This window comes from Ursus americanus, chromosome 5 (assembly GCF_024610735.1).
Source record: "Ursus americanus isolate L20-20 chromosome 5, mUrsAme1.1.p, whole genome shotgun sequence".
NCBI classification, from domain to species: domain Eukaryota; kingdom Metazoa; phylum Chordata; class Mammalia; order Carnivora; family Ursidae; genus Ursus; species Ursus americanus.
The window spans coordinates 79,319,906-79,346,535 of NC_142131.1; the positions used below are offsets into that span (position 1 = coordinate 79,319,906).

Below are 26,630 nucleotides of genomic sequence, written 5' to 3' on the forward strand. Positions count from 1 at the left end.
CAACTTTGCTCTATCCTCTTCGAGTGTTCCTTTGACAATATTAAAACTCGACAAATGTGCTCTAGACCCGGCATCCTCATTACAATCAGGCTTCTTCCTTGGCGAAGGCCTGGCAAGACACCACGGGCATCTTGGCTCCAAGACTCGGAAGGGCTAGACTTCTGCCATTCTTGGCCCCGCCCCCCGACGGGCGAGGAGCTCCCCCACCCCACTAAGGACCGCCTAAGTCCTCCCCATGAATTTTTAAAATATCAGAAACCACCCAGGTGAAAACTATTATCCAAAACAGGAGGGTCCCTGGTGAGAATTCAGGGGGTCTGTGAACCTGGACGGGAAAAATAACCTTTATTTTCGCTAACCTCTAGCATAAATTTAGCCATTCTTCCCATAATGAATGGAGGTAGCAAAGCTCTGCTGTATTAGCAAGACTTGCGTTTTTGTCCCCAGTGGAAACCACAGTTGTTTTCGAATCACATGTAGTTGCAGACACCTGCGTAAGGTTCCAAACGACAGCTCCACCTCTGGGTCTCATTTCACGATTGAGTGACGCATCATTTCAGCTATATTTAACAATTACCAACAAGATTGCTTTTCCTCCATATATATATACGTAAAATTTTTTTGTTCTACTTCAGAGGCCGAGCAAAGGAGACATCGGGGAGCCGTGGTGGGTGGAGGGTAGCTCCAGAGCCGGAGCGGTAGGCGGAGCCGGGCGGGGCGGGGCGGGGCGGGGCGCGGCGGGGCGCGGCGGAGCGGAGGCGGAGCTGAGCCGAGCCGGGCCCTCAGAGGTCGCGGGTGCGCCGCCTTCCGGATGCTGAGCTCTAGCTCTCCCGGGTTAGCGCCAGGCCACCCGCCCCACAGCTGATTACCGACTGCCGGGAAATCGACGCCCGAGGGCTGCGCGCCAGGCTGGCTGACCCCGACTCTCGGGTCCTCGGGAGCGCGCGCGCCTCGACGCCGCTGCGGACAATGCTGCTGCTGCTGCAGCTGTTGGGTCTAGTGCCGGAGCGCGTGGCAGGTGATGGGGCGGAGCGGCCGGGGGGCCCGGGGCGAAGAGGCTGGGGCCCTGGGGCAGAACCCCAGGGGTCGCCCAGCAGCGCGCAGTTGGGGTAGGGGAGGCAGGGAGCGATTGGAGGCCACCTCCGGGTTTGCGGAACGGGGATGGTGAGCTGGAGAGCAGACCGAGGACCGCAGGTGGCGTTGGGCCCTGGGTTAGAGCCCCCGTTTGCTGCCTCCCCCGCTGTAGCTCCCGGATCTGGCTTAGAGTCCTCCGGGAAGCCGGCGGGACGCGAAGCCTGGCGGTGACCTCGGCCCGGACGCAGAGGATGCCGTAGCTTCTCAGGGGTCCCCGTGGTCCCCTCCGTAGGACGCCGCTCGGTTCCTGGGGCTGGGTCCTCCAGGAAGGCCCTGGGGAAGCTCAGTGGGGGGCAGGAATCTGAGAGCGGCTGGCGCGTCCCCTGCCAGCCCGCTCGGGCAGGCGTCCGCCCTTCATGGTGGGCGTCCCTGGAGCCTTGGCGAGCCTCTCTCGAGTTGCCCGAGCGTCCCCTGGCGTGGGTGTCGGGGGAGGATGTGCAACGAGGTTCTCTCTGACCTGGTCCGGAATTTCCATTCTTTCCCAGTTTTAATTCTTCTGGCATTGGTAGCTGAGCCTGACCTCATCCTGGATTTCCCCCCAGCTGCCATGGGGCACCGCCCCTCCCGGCCGCACAGATGCCGGAACAATTACTAGCACAGATGAGGAAGTGTTCATCATCACCGTAGGAAAGATAGCTGGTCACCCTAACACCAAGCTCTTCTGAGTGCTTCACATACCAGAAGCCATTTAAACTCACAGAACAAGGCTCAATGTACTATTTACCGATTTAAAATAGGGCCCAGAGAGGACGCTTTCTGGCAGGATCTAAAGTCTGAGTTCTTAACTTTTTATGCCTTGGACCGGGTCTCAGAATGTTTTTAATGCATAAAATGAAATACATGGGGGGGGGCGCCTGGGTTGTTCAGTCCGTTAAGCTTGGGACTCTTGATTTGGGCTCAGGTCATGATCGTAGGGTCCTGAAATGGAGCCCCCATAAAGCTCCCCCACTGAGTGTGAGGTGGAGCCTGCTTAAAATTCTCACTCTCCCTCTCTCTCTGCCCCTCCCCCACCAGCGCGCTCTCTAAATAAACAAACATAAATAGAGATCCATAGGATTACAGAGGAATCTATGTTTCTATAAAGCTATTTAAAATTTTAATTAATAAATAAAATCTTTAAAAAAATAAAATAAAATTTTAATTAGAAACCTAAATGTGTGAGATGTAGTAAGTGTGCTTCTAAGTTAACACATTAAATGATGCACCAAATAGCAACAATTCCCCGAAGTGGGAATTAGAGTAAATTTACGTCCACGTGTCTGCTACAACTGTCGTGTGATTCAAAAGCCCCTGTGGCTTCTGTCCAAATCCGAAGCACGGGTCCTGCTGATCCTGCTGAGCTTTCTTGCCTTCACCATGGGAGAAAGGCTAAATTTCAGCCAGAGGTCCGTGAAAGTGAAGGTTATTTTTTCCCTCCAAGTTGAGGCTCCTGAAGTCAACAGGAGGATTCAGCCCTCAGCTCCCCATGGAAAACATCTGAAGGAGAATCACCTTGGCTGTCTGGAAAGATTGGGGGAGAGTTTGGTCCTTGGAACAGGAGCCCAGGGGCATGGGCCACTGTGTCCTAGGCCACGACTGCATTGGTTTTCAGGTTCATACAGTCCCCCCAACCCTCCCTGGGTATACTATAGGGGCATACAGGTGATTCCAATTCTGTGTGGCAGGGATGGTCATGGGTGTTTGCACATAGGCCCTGTCTCCTTATGGAGGGAATGGGCTGACCTAGGGAGTCGGGACCCCAAGCCAAGGAGGAGGGAAGGAGCGGAGAGATAAGCCCGGGATGTACCAAACTGTAGAAGAGAGATGGCACATGGAGGGGAGGTAGCCAGGGGTTGGGGCAGGCCCCCGCACCACACTCCTGGATGCCAGGCTTTCCCTTCAGAAGCTAGGGATGGGGAAGTGGCTTTCATGGGGCAGATATCACGAGTGCTGCAGCAGGGAAGTTTGAAGTGGTTCAAACTTTAGAATCACCTAGAGGGCTTGTTGGACTACAGAAACCTGGACCCACCCCCAGAGCTTTGGATTCAGCAGGGTTAGGTTGGGTCCTGCGAATTTGCATTTCTAGCAAGTTCCAAGGTGATGCTGATGCAGCTGGTCCTGGAACACTAGGTTCATTAGCCTAGGATGTTCTTCCCTCTTACCCACCCCCCACTGGCTTGTAACTCACTGCTGCTGAGGTCCCCTTAAAGTTTCAGCCTATAAGGCCCTTGACCCCAACACCTTCCCACCCCAGGTGTTCCTGGTACCTGGGTCTTCCTGCACCACAACACTCATCAGCCCTGCTCACCTAATTGGACTAATTTTTTTATTTATTAGTTCAATTGAATCCTCCCTGTCAGACCTGAGCTTTTTCAGGCCCATGACTGTCTTGGTTTATCTCTGTCCCCACATACACCTGCACCTACCTCAGTGCCTGGCTTGTAGCAGGTGTTCAACAGCTGTTTGCCAAATGGGTAATATTGCAAGGGCTGGCATAGCTGAGCAAGTGGACATAGCTGGGCAGAACCAGGCAGAACCCAGAGGGCATGAGCTCTCCACCTGGCAGCATTCGAGCATCACCTGGGAGGTTTCAAGGCCTGCTAGTGTCCTCTCCTCTTCCCTCCAAGCCCGCTAAATCTGTGTCCATAGCAGAATTGCCAAAACTGCCAGGAGGGGCTGGAGCAGCTGGATGGAAAATGTCTGGCAGAGGGAGGGGCAACCCAGCCCTGGCTTCCCTCTTAAGTGGGGGATGCAGTAAAAATGCCATGAATCAATATTTCTAAAGCTCTGGCACCAAGACCCAGAACTCAGCACTGTTGGTTTTACAACTATATGCTAAAGAAGTTTCCAGTCAATCCTGAGACAAGGCTCCCATGTCCCTCTTCCCTTCCAATGTGCCTCTCTTTGTCATTTCATACCATCTCTCTAAGCAGAGACAAGGATGTGTAGGATATTTATGCCCTGAGATTCATATTTCCCTTTTCCATTTCTACCTTGCAGAGAGTCCCTGGGGGCTGCCTTTGGTGGCCGATGGCCCAGCTTCCTTAGCGAAGGTGGTGATGGCAGAACTAGCCGACCTGAAGTTAGGAAACAAGCCATGGCCTGGAGGTAAGGCACTGCCTACCTGCTAGAAAGGGGGCAAGATGGCAGAGGCCAGGAGCGCCTAGCATGCAGGAGGGCACCTCCACAGTCTGGGGATCTGGTAGACTGTCTTTGCTCAGGTGGAGGGCACAGAGGGCAGACCCTCTGGAGGGTGCTCTGGGGGGCTTCACTCAGGTATCTTTCCCCACCCTCACCCCTGCACACACACACTCCAGCTCTCTTTTTCCCATGCCCACCTCTCCCTTGCAGATAGGAAAGGACAAAGGCTAAGCAAATGGTGTCTGCAGAACCCTTCCTCCATGCCTACACTTCTTATTTTTATTACCTCACTAAATGCACCAGCACTGTGGAGCAGGTCAAGTACTTGCCCCCACTTACAGATGAAGAAGTCAAAGCCTGGAGCTGTGGAATAAGGCCACACAGCTAGAGAGTGGCAATGCCACATGGGTTGTAGGAAAGGGGTGAGGCTCCTCCCTCCCCCACCAGTCAGAGAAAGAGGAAGGCTGTGCATAAGAGGGTAGGACTGTCCCTTTTTGCGGGGCTGGCAATGTGGTGCAGTGACCAGGACGCAGCAGTGAGGGAAGAAAGGGTGGCTGATGACACGGGCCCTGAGGCAACAGTGGGCATGTGGCTACTTAGGCCATGTCACAGCATGAGCAGATTCCTCTGGGACACCTGCCATGTGGCCCCCACTTCCTCCTGCTGTGGTCTCACCTTGCCTGGTACCGACCCCAGCCTGGCAGGGGGGGTTCCCTCCAAAACTACAGATGTAGCGTCATGATTGCTCAGCAGCTTTGCCTCACTCTGGGCTGGAGCCCCCGGCACGAGGATCCCTCTTGGATCCAGTTAGCAAGGAGGAATCTAGTCCCAGCTCACACTGTCCCCCTGAACAAAAAGACAGGTGTGAGCAGCCTGTGAGCCCCCACAGAGAGCAGGCTGGGCTCCCGGGACCATCAGGTAGGCAGTGGGATTTTCAGGGAAGAAGGAACGGTCTCACTGGGTATGTGGGAGGCAGTACCTGGAAGCCAGCTGAATGAGGGGGCCACAATCATGAACTTGTCCTTGAATAGTTCCCTGACTCCCGGGATGGGCAGCAGACGCCAGGGTGTAGACCATGGGTGAAAAGTCCAGGACAGAGCAGACGCCAGGCACCAGAGCCCCCATGGCAGGGAGGGGCAAGCCAGAGGCTGTATCCAGGCCATTCCAGACACCAACTGGACAAGCCTAGGAAGGATTTGGGAGTCAACCCCTTCTTTCACCCCTACAGCTACTGAGTCATCCCACCATTTTATTTTTCTGCCGTTATTGCAAAAGCCTCAGGACACCAGAAGAAAACTACTGCCTCGGGACCTTTCCACTGGCTTTCCCTTCTGGAGACCCAGAATGCTCTCTCCTAGACCTTGACATGGCTGGCTGCTTTAGGTCTTTATTCAGGAGTTTTCTTGGGGAGGGGGGCTTCCCTGTCCATTCTATCTAGAATTTTAAACCCCACTCCTAACACTGTGTGTGTCTGTGCTTTACTTTTTTTCCCCTCAGAACGTATTGCTGTCCAGTCTGTCATACATTTTATTCATTTATCTTGCTTCTCCTACATTCATAGAAGCTTCGTAAGAGCAGGTACCTGGGGCTCTTCTGCTATCCCAGCACCTGGCCATACGGCAAGGCTGGGCAGAGCTGAGCCCACTTAAACCATGTTCAGGGTGGTGTCTGCGGAGGGCGGAGAGTGGGGAGATGCCTCAAGGGGAGAGGGCTGCTCGCGTGTCCCCAGCTAGCCACACAGTGTCAGCCTTTCGTGGGTTCACTAAAGGGGCAAGTACCAGCCAGGGGACATCTTGAGAATCTGGGTGTGCAGTCTGGCCCTGCTTTTCACTACTGGTGTGAGCTTGGCAGGTGACTTTGCCTCTTTGGGGCTCAGTTTCCCCACCTGTCATAGACTAGCACGATAGTACCTTCCTGATAACTGTTATGAGGGTTAACTGAGCCAAAATTTTGTGAAATGCTTGGGACGGGGCCCAGCACCTAAGTGCTTTAGGACTATTTTGTAACTTTACAAAATAATACATGGATAGACTGCCCCTCATTTTTCACCAGAAGTAACTGGCCGTTAAAGCAAGTTAGCAGTAATAAATAGTCACATTACCTAGTAAGCAAATTGTGTACCTGCCCCAGCAAACAACCAGATGTGTGTTGCTCCCTTTCCTGCAGGCCCGAACTTGGATCACTTGTCCTTTCCCAGCTTCCCACGCTGAGGGAAGAGCACGTCAGCACCTAGGTGGTCTCTTTGCTCTGGTAGTGGGAACACCAGGGTCCCTGCTCCCTCACTCCACGTCCCCCATCTTAGAGGCAGCTTAAACATTGGCACAGCTTTCAGAGGACATCCTTCTTCCCAGACCGCGTGTCCTTCTCTCTGTTTCCAGTAGCAGGACCTCCAGGGCTCATGGGTTTGAACTGTCCACCAAACTCACAGACACAGCAGACTTTGGTCTCATATTATGTGTATTTGTTTTCCATAGCTGCTGTAACAAGGGGGCCACAACTTGGTAGCTTAAGGACAACATATATTTATTCTCCGAGAGTTCTGGAGGTCAGAAAGTCCAAAATGGGCTTCTCTGGGCTGAAACTAAGGTGCCGCGGGACAGCTCCCTACAAAAGCTCTCGGGAAGAACCCATTTCTTTGCTTTCTCCAGCTTCTAGAGCTGCATTCCTTGGCTCATGGCACCTTCCTGCCTCCTCTGTTCCATCTTCACATCCCCTTCTCTGATAGTCATGGAATGTCCCTCTGTCTGTCCCCTTTCATAATGGCACATTCAGGGCCTGCCTAGACAATCCAGGATAATCTCCCCATCTCAAGATCCTTAATTTAATCACATCTACAAAGTCCCTCTTACCATGTAAGGTAACAGTCATAGGTTTCAGGGAAATCTCAGGGGGCCAGAATTCAGCCTCCCACACTGTGTGGCCTTAGCTGTGGAGGAGACAGGACAGAAAGTACAACATGCATGGCTTCCCCACCACCCAAGAGGCAACTACCCAAGGACACAGGCTCTTTGCCCTCCCTCCGTCCCAGGACAGACAGCTGTACAGATCAGGGCTAAGGAGCAGGTGGGTCACCTTAGCATAGAGAAGCCATAGCCTCTGTTCCTTTCAAGGCCTACATGCCTGTTCACAGCTTCCAGCCCAGGAGCACCCCACTAATCTTAACTCAGTGGTTGCAAGGAAACAGCACCCTGAGAGTCCGTCATTTCCCAGGAGGCCCACACCAGCCCAGGCCTGATGTCAGCCCTTCAGTCCCTTTCAACATTGATCCCTCTCGCCTCACATAAGGTTTAACCAGTGCAAGAAGAGAGCGCCTCGTCCTTTTCCTAAGCTTAGAAAAAGCAGGCTCTGGGAAGAGAATCCGGGCTCCTCTCTTTCTAGTGCATGACTTTGGGTCCTGTACTCTCCCTCTCCTGTGCCTCAGTTCCTTCATCTGTGAAATGGGGCCAACTATACCATCTTGGGTTCATACTAAGGATCAACTGAGATAGTGAATGAAAAGCAGTCATACTGGTGCAGGACACAGAATGGTCACTCTCCAAAAATGACAGCTGTGATCATCATCATTGCCTTTCATGCTCTTGTTTTTTGTCCAACTCGATAAATGCAGGAAGTATCCACTGTGTGCCAAGCATGATGTGCTCCCCAAGACCTGTGGAAACAGTGGTGACACAGTCGGGTGTATTGCCCGCCCGCATGGAGCCCACAGTTTCACAGGGAGCACAGAGACTGCTCTGAGGGATGTCAGGGTGGAAGCAGGAGGGCTTCCTGGAGGAAGGGACACCGGAGCTGCAACCTGAGGGATGAGGGACATTGGCTGAGAGAAGACAGGGAGTTGCCTGGGGCAGAAGGAACTGCAGGTACAAAGGGCCGGCCCAGTTTGCTGTGGCTGCCCTGGAGCTTAAATGAAGCTGTGAGGGTGGAGATGGGTTTGACGACTCCTTTCATATTTGAATGTTCAAATGCTGGGCATCTTTTGTGTGCCAGAAGGTGTTCTAGGCTGGGAAAGAAGGATCCTTACAGGAATCTCTGCCCTTGGGGAACTCACATTACAGGGGAGAGACAGACTATTAACAGGAGGAACAGGTAGGGCACCTGGGTGGGTCAGTCGGTAAAGTGTCTGCCTTTGGCTCATGTCATGATCCCAGAGTCTTGGGAATCGAGTCCCGCGTCGGGCTCCTTGCTCAGCAGGGAGGCTGCTTCTCCCTCTGCCTGCTGCTCCCCCTGCGTATGCTCTCTCTCTCTCTCTGACAGATAAATACATAACATCTTTTAAAAAAGAGAGAAACAGGTGAAGTACATAGTCTCTATGTGGTGGTAATGCTCCAGAGAGAACACTAGGGGGCGTGCTGGGGACGTAAATATTTAATAGAGTGGGCGAGGAAGGCTTCATTGAGAAAAGAGCATTTGAGCAAAACCTTTCTTTTTAATTTTATTTATTTGAGAGAGGGAGTGAGAGCACACAAGCGGGGTGAGGGGCAGTGGGAGAAGCAGACTCCCCGCTGAGCAGGGAGCCTGACATGGGGCTCAATTCCCAGACTCCTGGATTCTGGGATCATGACCTGAGCCAAAGGCAGCTGCTTAACCAACTGAGTCACCCAGGGGGGCCGAGCAAAGTCTTTTTAAAAAATGGAGTAAGGGAGGGGCCCCTGGATGGTTCAGTCAGTTAAGCATCAGACTCTTGAACTCAGCTCAGATCTCAGTCTCAGTGTCATGAGTTCAAGCCCAGCACTGGGCTCCACAATGTGGAACCCAGTAAGAGAGAAAGAGAGAAAGAAAGGAAAGAAAGAAAAATGAAGGAGTGAGTCTCTGGGAGTGAGACCCTGAGAAAGGTGGAGGAGGTTTCTTAAAGATATAACACTTGTTTTCATAGCTTGAGTCAGGGCGAGCTGCAAAATAGATTTCATCTCGAGCTCCAAGTTGAACGGATAAGCTGGTGCTTCTAGAGATGGTGGAGAACAAACCTTGAGGCAGCATTTGGACCTAAAGAGATGACAGCAATGTCTGCCGTGGGAACAGGAGGGAGAGGGGAATGGAGTCAAGATGCCACCACCTTGGCAGCAATGGTTCAAGCTAGGAATCATGGCCCAGCTTTACCAGGTATCTCTAGAGAATGAATAATTCCACGGAAATTAAACTTCCAAACAACCAATTTCTTTATCATATCTTTTTCATTGTGAGATGGGAAACCAGATAATCACACTTAATAGAGAAGAGTATGAAGTATGAGTAAGTAAACGCTGGGGTGGGGTGGGGACTAGAAAACTTCCTAGAAATAAAGTCCACAAGCCTTAGCACATGAACGTTGGCCTCGATGTTTGACTGATTGATTGATTCTTTATTTAAACTATTTGGAGACCCTTGTATTTTTACTGAAAGCCCCAGTTCTTGCTCTTACTGATGGCAAATAGTCTGGATAGGTTTCCACTGCCGTCCCCATCGGTCACACCAGCCTGCGGTGCAGATCCTGGCAGCCCACGTGAGCCTGACTGTCTTGTGTCTTCACAGGGACGCACTCTCTCCACTACCACTACCTGGCCGTGTCAGAGCCAGGCCCGGGCCTTCCCCAGTTTCTGGCCGTAGGCTACGTGGATGACCAGCCCTTCATCCATTACGACAGTCGTGTGGACAGGGCCAAGCCCCAGGCCCCATGGATGGCAACCGTGGACGCCCAGTACTGGGAGACAGAGACCCAGAAGCAGAGGACCTGGGCGAAGGTGCAGCAGGTGGAGACGTGGACCGTGATGGGCTACCACAACCACAGCAGTGGTGCGTCAGAGGCTCCTGCTGCCCCATCTCCTCCTTCCTTCACACTCTGCATGCTGACCCTCTCGGCAACCATGCCCTCCCATTAGGGGACAGAGGCCACTCCCCTGAGCCCGTGAGAGGGTGCAAGGCATGCTTCTGGTGCATACCTTTTCCCCAAGCCAAGCAGGAGCCGTCGGGCCCTTCAGAATCTGTTGTGGCTCCAGTAGCCAGCCCATGGGGCCAGCGCAGCAAGCACCCACAGTCGCTGGGGCCCCATGCCTCCCCTTCAGCTACCCAGGGTTCCAGACTCCCGCAGACTGGCAGAGGCTTTTCCCTCCCTCACACGCACCCCCGGGCTCTCAGACACCAACTCTGCCATGCAGGGAGGGAAGCCAGATGAACTGAACTAGGCAGACAGCTCAAGGTGGGAGAGAGAACCTAGTGGAGGACCTCTGCTCTACCCAATGCCAGGGAGGAACAGGAGCATTTCCTTCAGGCCACAGCTTCCTTCTCTCCTCACGGACACGCTCGCGCCCCCTGCTGGCTGCTTCTGGTGCTGCATGAACACACCCCTTGTTCACAGCCCTTTCCCTCTCTGTGCCTGGAAACCCAAATGAGGTGTAAAAGCCAGAGACTGGGAAGAGCTACACACTAGCCCAGGGGCCCCAGGATAAGCGCCACCAGCCCCCAGCCCCAAGCCCCCAGTCGTTGTGCTAGCAGCCAGGCTCACATCTGAACGCGTCTTTCACATCTCTGAAATTGGGGTGTGACCCAGTCTTACCATGAGTATTTCTTGACCTCTTACATCCATAAGTAGCTGAGTTCTTCTGATGTCTCTAGTTATGAACTCAAGTGTTCTCGTATGAGAGGCCTAACAGGCTTCTCAGCTCTGGCTGCTCATGACAGTTACCCAGGGAGCATTTGTTTTAAATGCCACCACCCTGCTCCCCACCCTTCGGAGGCCCCCGTGGCTGGTGGGCTTCTCTCCAGCTCTCAGGGATCCGACCCCACAGCCTATGCAAATGGCAGCCTTCTCGCCCACGTGCACAGGCATGCACAGCACTCAGCGGATGTTTGGCTGTGAGATCCGGGAGGACGGCCGTACCAGCAGCTTCTGGCAGTTTGGCTTTGATGGGCAGGACCACGTGTCACTGGACCTGGAGACTCTGAGCTGGGTGTCAGCCAAACCTGCGGCCGTGCGGACCAAGCGCTGGTGGGAGACAGAGCGCTGCTATGCTGAGTATGACAAGGCCTACCTGGAAGGCCTCTGCCTCATTTCCCTGCACAGGTACCTGGAGCTGGGAGGCCAGAGCCTCACCCGGAAAGGTAAGGAGCAGCTGTGGCCACACAGAGGGGCCCACACTCCCGTTCTCAGGTCTGGGGGTGGGCAGTGAGGAGGCAGACTGTGCTCCCCTGGCTCAGATAAGCCCACTGAGCCCCAGAACGTAGGCCGACTAGCCGAGGGCTTCCTCATGTAGAGCAGGACAGAAGCCTCGACCTCGGGCCCTCGTTCCAGGTGACGTGGACCACACTGCGGTCTTGGTAAATGAGGCCCTGATTCTTGGCCTCGTTTTATTCATCTATAGAGTGAGCAGGTTAAACTAGGTGACTCCTAAAGCCCTCTGGGGGTTTAACATCCTGTGGTTCTCCTTCAGAAACGGACCTCAGGCCCCAGGGGATGGCGTCCCTCACTAGGCCAGTCCCTGGACTACTGGGGACTGCCAGGGAAGCTGAGGCCCTTTGCCCCTCTGCCCCCACACACCGCTCATGCTGACCACGCTCCTCAGATTCTAGGTGTGTCCCATACTTCTCCAGCAGGGCTGGAAATACAAGCACTGGGAGGGACACGAGGGAAGGGGGTGCTCGGGGCTGCGGAGGCAGAGGCCTCGCTGGCTGCTAGTGGGTGGGGCTGGTCAGAGCCCCCAGCACACCATCACTGTCTGGTGATTGAGTGGCGGGCTGTGAATCAGCTGAGGCAACGTGGAAGAGGTTCCTTGAAGGGAAGGCAGGGCAAGTAACATCAAGAGAAGATGTGATTATGAGAGCAGAGTGCAATGGGTCGGAGCTCAGGCACTGGAGCCTAGCTTCCAGATCCACATCCTGGCTCCAGGACTTGCTGGCTGTGTGACCTTGGTCAAGTAACTTGCCCTTTCTGTGCCTCAGTGTCCTCTCGTCAGTATCACAGGGGTGGTCACAACAGCCTCTGCCTTCCAGAAGCACCATACGGGTGTCTTGAATGAGTGCTGAGCTCTCATCCAGCACCAGGGGATATTATACACCTGTCACCTGGTGGATTAGTCAGGAATCTCCACAGAAACAGAACCAACAAGATGTGGAGAGAGAGAGCGAGATTTAAGGGATTAGCTCTCTTGATTGTGGGGCATCGGGAGTTCCAGGATCTGCAGTTGGCAAGCCGCAGACCCAGGAGAGCCAATGTTTCCGTTTGAGTCCATAGACAGGAAAAGACCGATGCCCCAGCTGCAGGATGTCCGGCAGGCAGGAGTTCCTCTTACTCAGACTTTTTGTCTTGTTCTGATCCTCAAGTGATTGGATGGGACCCACTCACACTGGGGAGAGCAATCTGCTTTACTGAGTCTGCTGGTTCAAATGTGAATCTCACCCAGAATAATGACTGACCAAATGCCTAGGCACCGTGTGGCCCAGTAAAGTTGACACATAAAATGAACCATCATGCCTGGATGATGTCATTTGCAACAACCCTGAGAAAAAAGAACAAAGAATCCCCATCAGGCCCTGAGAGACTGGGGGATTGTGGACAGGAATCAGGCTGGGCTTTAATTCCAGGCTGTCTTGACCCCTGAACTACACTTGTGACCACCTCCTTCCAAATTGAGGGAAGGACCACCATTTTTGCCTTCACTCAACCTCTTGTTCAGCTCCTATCACGTGCAAGAAGTCACAGGGGACGTATGTAAAGTCTCTGAGAAAACCACAGGTTTCTGTGGGAAGAAGGGGGTTGTCAATATAGGTCCCAATGGTCCCACCTAGGACCTCCCTGGAGGTTGGGGGCAAGAAGTCACATCCCCACAATGGAATTCCCATGATTGTGCCCCTTTGGGATGGTTGGCAATGGGTCATCCCTTCCTCCAACACTGGTTGAATGCCTCCCCTAGAGAGAGACCTTGTCTCCATCTCCTCCCTGTCCTCCACCCTGGAAGATGCTAGGGGAGCCCAGGATCAACATGAGGAATGGGCAGAGAACAGCCTCTCGCCAGCCTTCCTCCCTCCACCTCTCTCTGCAGAGCCGCCCACAGTGCAGGTGACAAGACACACAGCCCAGGATGGAGGCATCACCCTGAAATGCTGGGCCCGGGGCTTCTACCCACGGGACATCTCATTGAGCTGGTGGCTGGGTGAGGAGGAGCTGGTTCTAGAGACTGAGTACGTGGAGACACGCCCCAGTGGAGATGGCACCTACCAGACATGGGCGGCCGTGCGGGTGCCGGCCAGGAAGGAGGACTGGTACACTTGCCACGTGCAGCACTCTGGCCTGAACCATACGCTCACTGTGGCCTGGGGTGAGGAGCTGGGCTTGGTGGAGGGGGTGGGAAGGAGCAGGGGAGGGTGCCAGGGTACCCAGAGAAAGTCCCATGGCCTGAGGCTGGTGCCCCCTTTTCTGTGCCTTCCTCAGAAGCACCCTCTCATCAGTGGAAAACCAGTGCTGTGGTTGTCTCCACTATCTTCACCATCACTTTCTTGCTGATGGCTGGAGTGTGGATCTTCATCAAGCAGTACTCTCAAGGTAGGTAGGGAAGAAAAAGAGGGGTGGAAGGCCCTCACAGCTGACCAAGCCCTGAAGGGACAAATGCTCTGCTCCCATCCTTCCACCAGAACTATTCCCTCCTGGGGAGAAGCAACTACTATTGAGCCCCTGTTCCCGTCTATGGAAAAGCCCAAGTACCCCCACCCCATAGCCATACATCGTCCTGAGGACCCTGCCAATCCCACAGTCAGGGAAGACCGCTAGGCCTGACCTTGGCAAGGCCCTCTAGGGGGAGAGGAAATGGAAGGTGGGGACCCAGGACCCCACCTCTGCCTACTACCCACCTAATCTCTGGTTTTGTGTTCTTTTTTCCCCACAGCCAGGAATAAGGAATCTTGCAATCAAGCCCCAGGTGATTGTGGGATGGGCGGGTTGGGGGGAGGAAGCCCCAGGTACTCCCAAGCACGGCTAAGATGCCCGAGAACCAAAGATGGAGGCAGGGTGGTGGCTGAGAGCTTTCTGTCTCCAGCATGGCCTCATCCCTTGCTCCCTCCTGCCATCCAGGAGCCAGGTGGAAGGGGCAGGGGGGACTCCAGGGAGCCACCGCTGACTTTGGGGGAAGGCTGGGGAGCAGGCCAGGTCACCTCCCTACTTCCTCCTGCAGGTGGAGAGGACCCTCAGAATTCCCAAAGCCCAGTGACAGTGGAGGCCACTCAGCTGCTCTGCTGACACAAGTCCACGGTCACAGATCAAGGAGGTGATTTGTGGGGTGTTTGGGGGCCTCCAGGGTGCTAGCGGGCTGACCGTCGTGACCCACTGTGAAGGGCCCACCCCACCCCAAAACGGAGCCTTCCACAGCACCATCGGCCTCGTTACAAGCAGTCTGTGCCACTGAGATAGCCTCGCCATCTTCCTGAAGTCCTTTTAAAACTCCAGCTGTCTTCTGCTTGGGGGTGAGGAGGAGCACAGGAATAATTCCTCGGACCGGCTCACACTTGACAATTTGCGGAATACTCTCGTGTTAAGTGTAAATCCCGCATGAGTCTCTCAGATGCTCTGTGAGTTGGGCCATGTCATCCTCACCTCTGCTTTCCCAACATGAAAACTGAGGCTCTGGCCAGTTAGGGGAGAAGCAGAACACTCGATGAGTTAAGGAGGCAGCATCCTGACCCCATCTGCTGGCATCTGGAAGAAATGGCCAAATGCCTGCCTCTTTGTATAGGTGTGTTCTTGTGTGTGTATATATTTTCTTTTGTAAAAATGATTAAAGTGTTGGGGGGCAGTGAGTTTGTGTGTTTGTGTGTGAGGGTGTGAGGGTGTGTGATTCTGGGAGCATGAGGGGGAGGGGGTCCATGATGTATGTGCAGGTGTAGGGGCTGAGGGTGTATGAGGAGGGGTGTGGTGTGAGGGTGTGAGGGTGTGTGGTTCTGGGAGCGTGAGGGGGAGGGGTTCCATGATGTATGTGCAGGTGTGTAGGGGGTGAGGGTGTATGAGGAGGGGTGTGGTGTGAGGGTGTGTAGTTCTGGGAGCATGAGGGGGAAGGGGTCCATGACGTATGTGCAGGTGTGTAGGGGTGAGGGTGTATGAGGAGGGGTGTGGTGTGTGGGGGTGGTATCTTTGTGTGGATGAGGACAAGTTCAGAGGGACAGCTGCCCAGGGGCCTGTTAGCCAAGCACAGCTGAAGGATGGGAAACAATATGGTCAGTATTTTCCATCCTGTCCTTTTGAATGGTTTGAAGTTTTACAGTAAGGGAAAGAGGAGTCCCACCTTGTCCTGTGGAAATGCTTGTGGAGATTCTAGTGAAGGGAGTGTCTGGAGAAGGTCCAGCCTTACCTCCAAATTTCCAGTGCAGCAGAAAGCCCATGTCTCCTTTGTGAACAAGAATCTCGGGGGGGGGGGCACACATTTTTGTGTATTCAGAAAGCAATTTCAATCTCGCAGCCACCTGATGTGCAAGGGGAGGGGACTCGAGAGCCACAGCGGTGGGACCACGCCACCGTCATGAAGGACACAAGGCTGGGCCCCTCTCAGGCACCTTTCACCTCTCTGGACGGCCCCAAGATCTGACAGAGCCTCTGCTGGGACTTCTGATACCTCCATGTCTGCAGCCCTGGGAGGCCCCAAGCCCAAGGATGTGAAAGATTTCTGATACTAGGATTCAGCTGCCCTGGTGTCCTGAAAGGCCTCAGCAGGGAGCTCCAAACTCTCCGAACGTACCAAAAATGTGTCTTAAACGTCTGTCTGCCTGTCCTCGTGATGCCATCATGATCCGTGCGTCCAAAGCAGGGTTCTGAGCACTTTACAGGTACTAAGCTGTTCAGTCCTCGTGGCACGCCTGGGCGGGAGAATTAACAATCCTGTGCTACAGGAGAGGAAATGGAAGCCCAAGGTCCCACGGCTGGTTCACATCGGAGCCAGGACGGGAGGCCAGCAAGTCTGGCTACAGTCTGGGCACCTCACCATTGCACTGCCACTGTGCCATTCTGGAAATGGGCATGTCAGTCCAGGTGTGCAGTTCTTTTCTTTTTTTTTTTTTTTAAGATTTTATTTATTTATTTGACAGAGACAGCCAGTGAGAGAGGGAACACAAGCAGGGGGAGTGGGAGAGGAAGAAGCAGGCTCATAGCGGAGGAGCCTGATGTGGGGCTCAATCCCAGAACGCTGGGATCACGCCCTGAGCCGAAGGCAGACGCCCAACGACTGCACCACCCAGGCGCCCCTGGGTCTGCAGTTCTGAAATCCAAAACCCCAAACCAGAAGTTTCTTCCGGGTTTTCGCATCAAAACCCCCACCCAAAGTGGAGTGAGGCTATCTGTAGGCCAGTGTGCCTTTTCACAATTTTCCACAGAAGTACTGAAGTCTTTGATTGCAGCGTGGTCCACCCCAAACTGTCTCTGGAGGTGTTATGTACTGTTCAGCGTCTGCACCTTGGCAGTTTCTAAAACCCAAAGAATTCTAAATTCTTAAATATATCTGGCCCGAAGGGTTTCCGGCAAGGGCTTGTGGACCTGTATTAGTAACGTTTTGTAGCAATAAAGGTTTTATTTTTACAGTTGTCTGACCTTACAGTAAAGAAGCAGGGGCACAAAGTGGGTCTGGCCCCCACCAGTGGAAGGGCACACGTGCCTGCGTTGACCTCTGAAGATGTATTTGGGGCCTCCTGAGCAAAGGTCAAACTTCTTCCCTGAGGCAGGGTGAGTTCCCAGTGTATCTGTGGGAATGCAGATGGCGGGGAAGCTGGGCTCCCCTTTCCTGCGTCCTACTAACCCCTCCTCTGCCAGAACAGTTCACACCCCTGTCAGAATCGGGTCTTCCTGCTGCCAAGGGAAGCACCATCCTGACCTTCAGGGAGTATCTGCTCTGTAACTGGATTATGAGATCTTGGAAACAGCATTGCTTTGGCTTTACTTTGTTTCCTATTTCCCTTGCAGGCTAGTTCAGTGTTTTGCCCATGGAACCATAAAATACATTTTAGACCTAAAGGGACCCTAACACATCTCTAGAAGACCCTGATAATTTGCCACCCTCACTCCACACACCCCCCAACCATCATGCCGCCTCCTTCGACCTCTCGCGTTAGAGTTCCTCCTGTCCAGGATGTCTGGTCTCTCCAGTGCACATTTCTCTCCCCCTCTCTCTCTTACCTTCCACCCACACCTCAAGCACATATTGCTTTAAGTCTGTGCACCTGCAAAAATTGAGGCAAAGGAACACGATTCAACCAGCATCCCACGGCCAGGTAGGAGGTGAACCTGGGAGTCCTGAGTCTAATTTCACAGAGGGATGAACAGGCCCAGAAAGTATGGCAGTCTGCCCTAACCCAGGCCTTGCTCCCACTCGCATTTTTGCTTCTCTGCTTAGCAATGACTGGTCAGTGATATCAACCAACACAGGGGCCCTGGACCCAGCTGGACCAGCCCAGACACCTGCCTGCCTCCCTGGTTCTTTCCTCAGCACTCCTGCCAGGAGAGAAGCTTGTGAGAGGACAGAAGGCAAACGCAGAGGGACTTCATCTTACCCTTGAGCGTTGCCCTGGGTGCCCCCAATAACGACCATAGTCTTAGCAGTGGACAGGGGCAGGAGGGCAAGTGAGGAGGGCTGTGAGCACCCCTGGAAGCAGTAAAGGGGCCTATAAATCTGGCAGGGGCAGGACAGCAGCTTTGCAAAAAAAAAAAAAAAAAAAAAAATTGCAGACCCGCTGGAAAAGCAGGCTTTTCACCCAGCAGGACACGACTTCCACTAGCTGCCCCTGGGAACTGCCTCCCTCCCTCAGGCCACACTGGTCTGGCCTTGGCTCATGACCATGGGATCTCCACCTGTAGACCATCCCCTCACTCACAGAGGCCAGGACATCTCCCCTGTGGGAGGACTGCTACTAGCCTTCTAGTCCTCAGGCCGCCCCGACATACCCCTACACTGACACAAACCTTACCTGCTAACCCTCTGGAGTCTGGTCCCAGACCACAACTTTTTTTAGGCTGCCATATTTAAGGCAGAATTCAGTGTGACCAGCTGGAACCTAGCTGTGATGATGTGTCAAATGAATGAATGCATTGATTAATAATTAATATTCAGTGAAGAATATTAGATTCCATGCCCAGCAATTACAAGGCTTTTTTAAAAATATTATTTTAGAGACAGCATGAGCAGGAGGGGCCGAGGGAGAAAGTATTCGAAGGAGACTCCACACTGAGCACAGAGCCCAATGCAGGGCTCGATCCCACGACCCAGAGATCACAAACCTCAGCCGAAACCAAGAGTCAGGTGCTTCACCAACTGCGCCACCCAGGGGTCCCCAAATACAAGGCTTTCTTAGAAGCCATCTCCAATGCAGCTCAGTCCCCCCAGTAACCGCCCTGCTCCAATCCTAGCATGCCATGCCTGTGCCCCCCACAGCCTCCAGAAACACTCTGAGACTTGTGTTCAAGCCACCTCCTGGAAGCCCTCCTAGCCATCCCTGCTCTGAGGTCCCACGATGCCCACAGCACATGTCTCTGGGCTGTCTCCAGGGCATGCCCAGGCAGTCAGGGTCCGGCCAGCAACAAAGTCCAGCAGGAAGGCCCAGGCCTGGGCTAGTCTTTTTTTTTTTTTTTCCCCTCCTCTACCTTCCTGGAGAAGCTCACAGAGCAGCGTACACAGGAGAGGATTGAGGACACAGGCTGTTTCATTGGTGTCTTTTTAGCCTCGTCCCTATGCTGCTACGTATCTGAATGGTGAGTTCCAGAATGGAGTGACACGGCATCATGGCAAGGCAACAGCTGGAGAGAAGGGAGTCAGCCTGCCAGCTCCCTCTGCCAAATGGCTGACCCTCAGCCAGGTTTCTCCAGGCCTGCTCGGCGGCCACGTTGATGGAGCCACCTGCTAGAGCAAGTCCAGGACAGGGAGAGACCCAGAGAGTGGAAGCATTGCAGTGGGGATGGAGAGAAGCTGGGCCTGAGTTATGGAAAAGGAAGGTTGTTCCAAAATCCACTTCCCACTCACAGCTCCAGCTCAGAGAGAAGGCAGGGTAGGTTTTTGCAACCCCCTCCTGAGGCATTTGCCTGGGGAGAAACGGAGAAGACAGCCAGTGGGAGGGAGCTGGGGAGTGTCTGGGAAGGCTGGGAGGGGTCTTTCATCCAGGTTAGGTCCCTGTCTGACCAAGAGTCCGGATGGCGCTGTGTAGCAGGGAGGGAAGGTTCTTCTCAGGAGCTCTCCTGTGGAATCTTAAGCACACAGCCACCCTGCTCTTCTCGGCCTGAGCACCAGGGAGAAGACACGGGGGAACGGTCCTGGATCACCTGTCCTCCATCCAGCCTCTGTCCCCATCAGGAGATGAGGGGCCTGGCACTCATCATCTTCAATTCTAAAGGCTAGCTGAGCAGAAGGTAAGGAGAAGAGAAGGCCCCTTGAGTGAAACAAGTTGGGGGACAGGCTGAGCTTGAAGTCTCCCCTAAAATCTCTAATGAAGAGAACATGTTGCTCCTGAGATCCCTAAGTTTGTGTGCTGCCTCAGGACTGGTATCTCACACCAGCTGGCCTGGTCTACTCTGGGGAGATGCCCAGCAAGGAGAGGCTGGGGCAGCCCTCCAGTGGCCTGGTTACAGCCTCTCACTCAGCCTCAGTGTCCCACTCTGGTCCAGCCCAACCCACCCGGGGAAATGACCAAAGTGCAGGGGGCTCTTAGCTCCAAGGTTTAAATAATAGTTAAGTAAGATGTACTAAAAACTAAACATATGAATCCCTCTGACTCAGTAACTCCACTCCTAAATCTTATGCCTGGGAGAAGAAAACGCATACTTAGGTTTACCAGATGACATGCTGTGGAAAATGAGCAGAAGAGGACATGGGATTTCTGGGGGTGCTCCATTCCTTGTGCTGGATGTACACTTCAAAAATTTTTTGGAGCTATAAATTTATGATTTGTGTATTTCTATATGGATGTTACATTTCAAGTGGAGCAGAGAGAAAGAACCACCAATATTTCTAGACTCTCTAATGGTGAAACCACCCACAAACCCACAACCAGACTCAAGGCAGACCCACTGGTTACACTCACCCTGTTCAGCCAGGACTTCTGGAATCTTTTTTTTTTTTAATAATTTTTTTTATTATATTATGTTAGTACATCCCTGGTTTTTGATGTAAAGTTCAATGATTCATTAGTTGCATATAACACCCAGTGCACCATGCAATATGCGCCCTCCCCACCACCCATCACCAGCCTATCCCATTTCCCCACACCCCTCCCCTCTGAAGCCCTCAGTTTGTTTCTCATAGTCCATAGTCTCTCATGCTTCATTCCCCCTTCTGATTACCCCCCCTTTCTTTATTCCTTTCTTGTCCTACCGATCTTCCTAGTTCTTATGTTCCGTAGATGAGAGAAACCATATGATAATTGTCTTTCTCTGCTTGACTTATTTCACTTAGTATTATCTCCTCCAGTGCCTTCAATAAGATCCTTGCTAATAGGATCCAACAGTATATTAAAAGGATTATCCATCATGACCAAGTGGGATTCATCCCTGGGATGCAAGCGTGGTTCAACATTCGCAAATCTCTCAGTGTGATAGATTATATCAACAAGAAAAAGCCAAAAAATCATATGATTCTCTCAATAGATGCAGAAAAAGCATTTGACAAAATACACCATCCTTTCCTGATTAAAACCCTTCAGAGTGTAGGGATAGAGGGTACATTCCTCAATCTCATAAAAACCATCTATGAAGGGGCGCCTGGGTGGCGCAGTCGTTAAGCGTCTGCCTTTGGCTCAGGGCGTGATCCCGACGTTCTGGGATGGAGCCCCACATCAGGCTCCTCTGCTGGGAGCCTGCTTCTTCCTCTCACACTTCCCCTGCTGTGTTCCCTCTCTCACTGGCTCTCTCTCTGTCAAATAAATAAATAAAATCTTTAAAAAAAATTTTTTTTTTAAACCCATCTACGAAAAGCCTACAGCAAATATCATTCTCAATGGGGAAAAGCTGGAAGCCTTTCCCTTAAAATCAGAAACACGACAAGGATGCCCACTCTCGCCACTATTATTCAACATAGTACTAGAAGTCCTGGCAACAGCAATCAGACAACAAAAAGGGATCAAAGGTATTCAAATCGGCAAAGAAGAAGTCAAACTGTTTCTCTTCGCAGATGACATGATACTCTATATGGAAAACCCGAAAGAATCCACCCCCAAACTACTGGAAGTTATAGAGCAATTCAGTAATGTGGCGGGATACAAAATCAATGCTCAGAAATCAGTTGCATTTCTATACACGAACAATGAGACTGAAGAAAGAGAAATGAGGGAATCCATCCCATTTACAATATAAATCCCATTACAATACAAAAATCATACGTTATCTTGGAATCAACTTAACCAGAGACATAAAGGATCTATATTCTAGAAACTACAAATCGCTCTTGAAAGACATTGAAGAAGACACAAAAAGATGGAAAAATATTCCATGCTCATGGATCGGAAGAATTAACATAGTTAAAATGTCCATGCTACCCAGAGCAATCTACACTTTCAATGCTATCCCAAACAAAATACCAATGACATTTTTCAAAGAACTGGAACAAACAGCCCTTAAATTTGTGTGGAACCAGAAAATGCCACGAATCGCCAAGGAAGTGTTGAAAAGGACTTCTGGAACCTGACTCAGGAAGGGAGTGCTAGGAGCAGGGGAAGAACCTGACTTGGAAGAGAGAAACAAGCCAGAATCCCCACATCAAAAGGCGCTCTGGAGGTCCCCTATTCCATGCACCCTGGCCCAGGCATCAGCTTTTTCTGTAAAGTTTTAGGTAGTAAATATTTTAGATTTTCTATTCACATATAGTCTCCAACCACATATTCATCTTTATTTTATTTTTATTTTTTTACAACTCCTTTAAAATTTAAAATCCATACTTACTTCGTGGGACTTACAAAAGGAAACCGAGGGCCGGATTTGTCAACCCCTGTGCAACCTAGCCAGTACTAGACGGCCTCTCTGGTACCTCTGACAGATGGTCCCCAGTCTGTGTGACAGGGGCTTGCCTCATTACCATAAACTGGAATTTAATTATCTGCAACTGGGAGGAGAGAGGCAAGATGGCGGAGGAGTAGGGGGCCCTGCTTCCACCAGTTCCCTGAATTTAGCTGGATATCTACCAAACCATCCTGAACACCCACGAAATCAGCCTGAGATGTAAGAATGTATCTCTGGATCTCTACAAGCAGACAAACTCCAGCAGGCACGAGGTAGGACTGGCGGAGTCCTGAATCTGCGGGCAGATATCGGAAGATAAGCAGGAGGAGGAGGGGGCCGCCATAAGCTGGCGCCGGGAAAGTGATAGAACACCGGGATGCAAAAGCCTCCTGCCCGGTTGGCAAAAAACTCACAGAGCTGTAGCAGTGGGAAGGGCTTTAGAGCAGCGCTCAAACGGGATCCAGGAGCTTCCTGGGGGGGGGGGGGGGGGCGGTGCGCGGGAACCCGGGATCCCTCACCATTTTAGAGGCACAAAAGGCAGAGACAGGCCGGGGCCCCTGGGTCCACCTCTGTGAAGGTCGCTGTAAGTGTGGGGGGTGCTTACAGAAACGGAGACTGTGTGTTCTGGCGGGTGCAGAGAAGAGCTGACTATGATTTCTCTGCTCTGGGACAGAGGTTTGGGTGCAGCCATTTTTGCTCTGACCCTCCAAGAGGTGCTGAAAGCCGCCAGAGAACAAAAGCTCAAAAAACCGGTTTCCCCGAGCCCATCCCCTCCCCCACAGGGGTTGGGGCAGCTCCGCCCAAGCAGGGTTGCCTGAGAAACAGCGCAGCAGGCCCCTCCCCCAGAACACAGGCTGGAAGAACAGGAGGACCACAACCCTAGGGTCCCCATAAAACTGTAAAACCCTGACACTGGGGTGGAAATAGTATATGGAGCTCCAGGCATTGCCTCATGGCTTGTGTATTTTTCAGATACAACTCTCTTTTTCTTTTTATTCTTTCTCTTATGCTTCCTCTCTGTTTTTTTTTTACTTTTTCCTATTTCGACTAGATGTTCGATATACCAACTTATATTTCATAGTAGCTTTTTAATGTGTACTTTTTCACTCCTACACCTTTTTTTTTTTTTTTTTTTTTTTTTTACAGATACAGGCTTTAGTGTAGTCCTTTCCCCATTCAATATTACCTTCATATATATCCCAGTTTTACTTTACCTGTATTTCTGGGAAGTAGTGTCCTCTAACAAACAAAACAAAATACAGCCAGGAAGAACTGAAACACCCTACTTTGCCCACACTGAGAGATTATAGTCCCCCTTCCCCTCACCCCCCCTTTTTAAAAAAATTTTTTTTTGTTAATTTAAAAAGTTTTTAAATTTATAAATTCTATTCTTGGGTTTCATTTTGGCTTTGATTTTCAGTGGTGGCTTCAGACACCTCCAGATTTTCCTACAGTTCATCTTGCCTGGGTTGTGGTTGATATTTTGGACTCTGTACACTCCCTCAACCACCCCTCAACAGAATGACTAGGAGGAGGAACTGCCAACAAAAAAAAGAACCAGAGACAGTGGCCTCTGCTGCAGACCTAATGAATATGGATATAAGCAAGATGTCAGAAACAGAATTCAGAGTAGCATTTATGAAGTCACTAGCTAGGCTTGAGAAAACGGTGAGTGACAATATAGACTCTCTAAGGGCAGAAATGAGAGCTGATCTGGACGAAATTAAAAATACTATGAATGAGATGCACTCTAAACTGGATACTGTAACAGCTAGGGTAAATAAGAAAAAAGAACGAATTAGTGATCTAGAAGATCAGCTGATAGAAAGGAAGGAAGTCAAAGAGGATGAGGATAAACAACTAGAAGCCCATGAGATCTGACGCAGAGAGATCAATGACACCATAAAACATTCCAAAGTCAGAATTATTGGAATCCCTGAGTGGGTGGAGAAAAAAGGACTAGAAGGTATACATGAGCAAATCATAGCTAAGAACTTCCCTAATCTGAGGAAGGAAACAAGCATTCATGTCCAAGAGGCAAATGGGACCCCTCCCAAGATCAATAAAAATAGACCAACACTCCGGTATATAATAGTAAAACTTACTGATGTTAGAGTCAAGGCAGCTCTCCTGGGAGCAGCTAGGGGGAAGAGATTTCTTACCTATGGAGGGAGGAACATCAGAATAACGTCAGACCTGTCCACAGAGACCTGGCAAGCCAGAAGGGGCTGGCAAGGCATATTCAGGGTACTAAATGAAAAGAACATGCAACCAAGGATACTTTATCCAGCAAGGCTGTCATTCAGAATGGATGGAGATACAAAGAGTTCCAGGACAGGCAGAAACTGAGAGAATATGAGACCACCAAGCCAGCTCTGCAAGAAATAAAGGGGGATTCTATAAAAGAAGAATAGACCCTAAGAGTAACACAGACCAGAAATTTACAGAGACAATCTATAGAAACTGGGCTTTACAGGCAATATGATGGCACTAAAATCGTATCTTTCAGTAGTTACTCTCAATGTAAACAGCCTAAACGCTCCCATGAAATAGCACAGGGTTGCGGATTGGATACAAATACAGGACCCATCCATATGCTGTCTACACCAGACTTATTTGGAACCTAAAGACACCTCCAGATTGAAAGTGAGGGGATGGAGAACTATTTATCATGCCAACGGACCTCAAAAGAAAGCTGGGGTAGCAATCTTCATATCAGACAAATTAGATTTTAAACCAAAGACCATAGGAAGAGATGTAGAGGGACACTATATCATTCTTAAAGGGTCTATCCAACAAGAAAATCTAACAATTATAAATATCTATGACCCAACATGGGAACAGCCAACTACATAAGCCAGATGTTAACCAAAATAAAGAATCATACTGATAATAATACATTAATAATAGGAGATCTTAACACTCCACTGTCAGCAATGGACAGATCATCTAAGCGGAAGATCAACAAAGAAACAAGAGCTTTGAAGGACACATTGGACCAGATGGACTTTGTAGATATATATAGAACATTCCACCCTAAAACAACAGAGTACTTATTTTTCTTGATGCACGCGGAAGCTTCTCCAGAATAGACCACATACTGGGTCACAGAGCAGGTTTCAAATGACACCAAAAAATTGAGATTATTCCCTGCATGTTATCAGACCACAATGCCTTGAAACTGGAACTCAATCACAAGAAAAAATTTGGAAGGAATTCAAACACTTGGAAGTTAAAGAGCATCCTGCTAAGGAATGATTGGGTCATCCAAGAAATTAAAGAACTTAAACAATTCATGGAAACTAATGAGAATGAAAATACATCAGTCCAAAACCTATTGGATACTACAAAGGCGGTCCTTTCAGTAATGTGGCAGGATACAAAATCAAAACTACAATGAGATACCACCTGACACCAGTTAGAATGGCAAAAATTTACAAGGTAGGAAACAACAAGTGTTGGCGAGAATGTGGAGAAAGGCGACCCCTCTAACACTTAGTGGGAATGCAAATTCGTAGAGCCACTCTGGAAAACACTATGGAGTTTCCTCAAAAAGTTAAAAATAGAGCTACCCTACAACCCAGCAATTGCACTACTGGGTATTTACCCCAACAATACAGATGTAGTGAAAAGAAGGGGCACATGTACCCCAATGTTCATAGCAGCAATGTCCACAATTGCCAAACTGTGGAAGGAGTCAAGATTCCCTTCAACAGATGAATGGATAAAAAAGATGTGGTTCATATATACAGTGGAATATTACTCAGCCATCCAAAAGGATGAGTACCTACATTTGCATCGACATGGATGGAACTAGAGGGATTATGCTAAGTGAAACAAGTCAAGCAGAGAAAGACAATTATCATATGGTTTCACTCATATGTGGAATATAAGGAATAGTGCAGAGGACCACAGGGGAAGGGAGGGAAATCTGAGGGGGAGAAATCAGAGAGGGAGATGAACCATGAGAGACTATGGACTCCGGGAAACAAACAGGGTTTCAGAGGGGAGGGGGTGGGGGATGGGGTAGCCAGGTGATGGGTATTGAAGAGGGCAAGTGTTGTGATGAGCACTGGGTGTTATACACAACTAATGAATCACTGAACACTACATCAGAAACTAATGATGTACTATACAGTGGCTAACTGAACATAATTTTAAAAATGGGGGAAAAAATAATTATTTGCAGCTGAACTCTTGTGTGGGCTTCTCCAGCCTAAAAAAGCTGGCTGGCTTGGTGGGAAGAGCATGCAACTCTTGATCTTGGGGTTGTGAGTTCAAGCCGCACCTTGGGTGTAGAGATTGCTTAAAAATAAAATCTTAGGGGGAAAAAAAAAATGATGTGAGTTTCCATGGGTATATTTTCTGAAAGTCCTGTGAAAAATACACCAGCAGCTACCACCATTGTTAAGCTCCAGCCCCTAAATACTCCCCACTGCTGCCATTTTCCAAATGCCCTGAG

General features: G+C 50.9%; 1 protein-coding gene across 3 annotated transcripts; it reads left to right on the forward strand.

The window, feature by feature from the left end:
- The first annotated feature begins 775 nt into the window (after window positions 1-775).
- Window positions 776-26,506, forward strand: LOC123780238 (H-2 class I histocompatibility antigen, Q10 alpha chain-like). Of its 3 annotated transcripts, none has more exons than XR_006776366.2 (10): window positions 776-1,018; window positions 4,114-4,221; window positions 9,760-10,020; window positions 11,050-11,325; window positions 13,263-13,538; window positions 13,652-13,762; window positions 14,103-14,135; window positions 14,388-14,945; window positions 15,666-22,440; window positions 23,589-26,506. XR_006776366.2 is itself a non-coding variant. In XM_045779047.2 (8 exons), the coding sequence occupies exons 1-8, from the start codon at window positions 970-972 to the stop codon at window positions 14,450-14,452; spliced, it is 1,179 nt and encodes a 392-aa protein (XP_045635003.1). In that variant the 5' UTR covers window positions 776-969; the 3' UTR covers window positions 14,453-15,009. The 3 variants fall into 3 exon arrangements, 1 of the variants encoding a protein (XP_045635003.1); XR_015724631.1 differs by having other exon boundaries at window positions 14,388-14,480; XM_045779047.2 differs by lacking the exons at window positions 15,666-22,440; window positions 23,589-26,506 and having other exon boundaries at window positions 14,388-15,009.
- The last annotated feature ends 124 nt before the right edge of the window (window positions 26,507-26,630 follow it).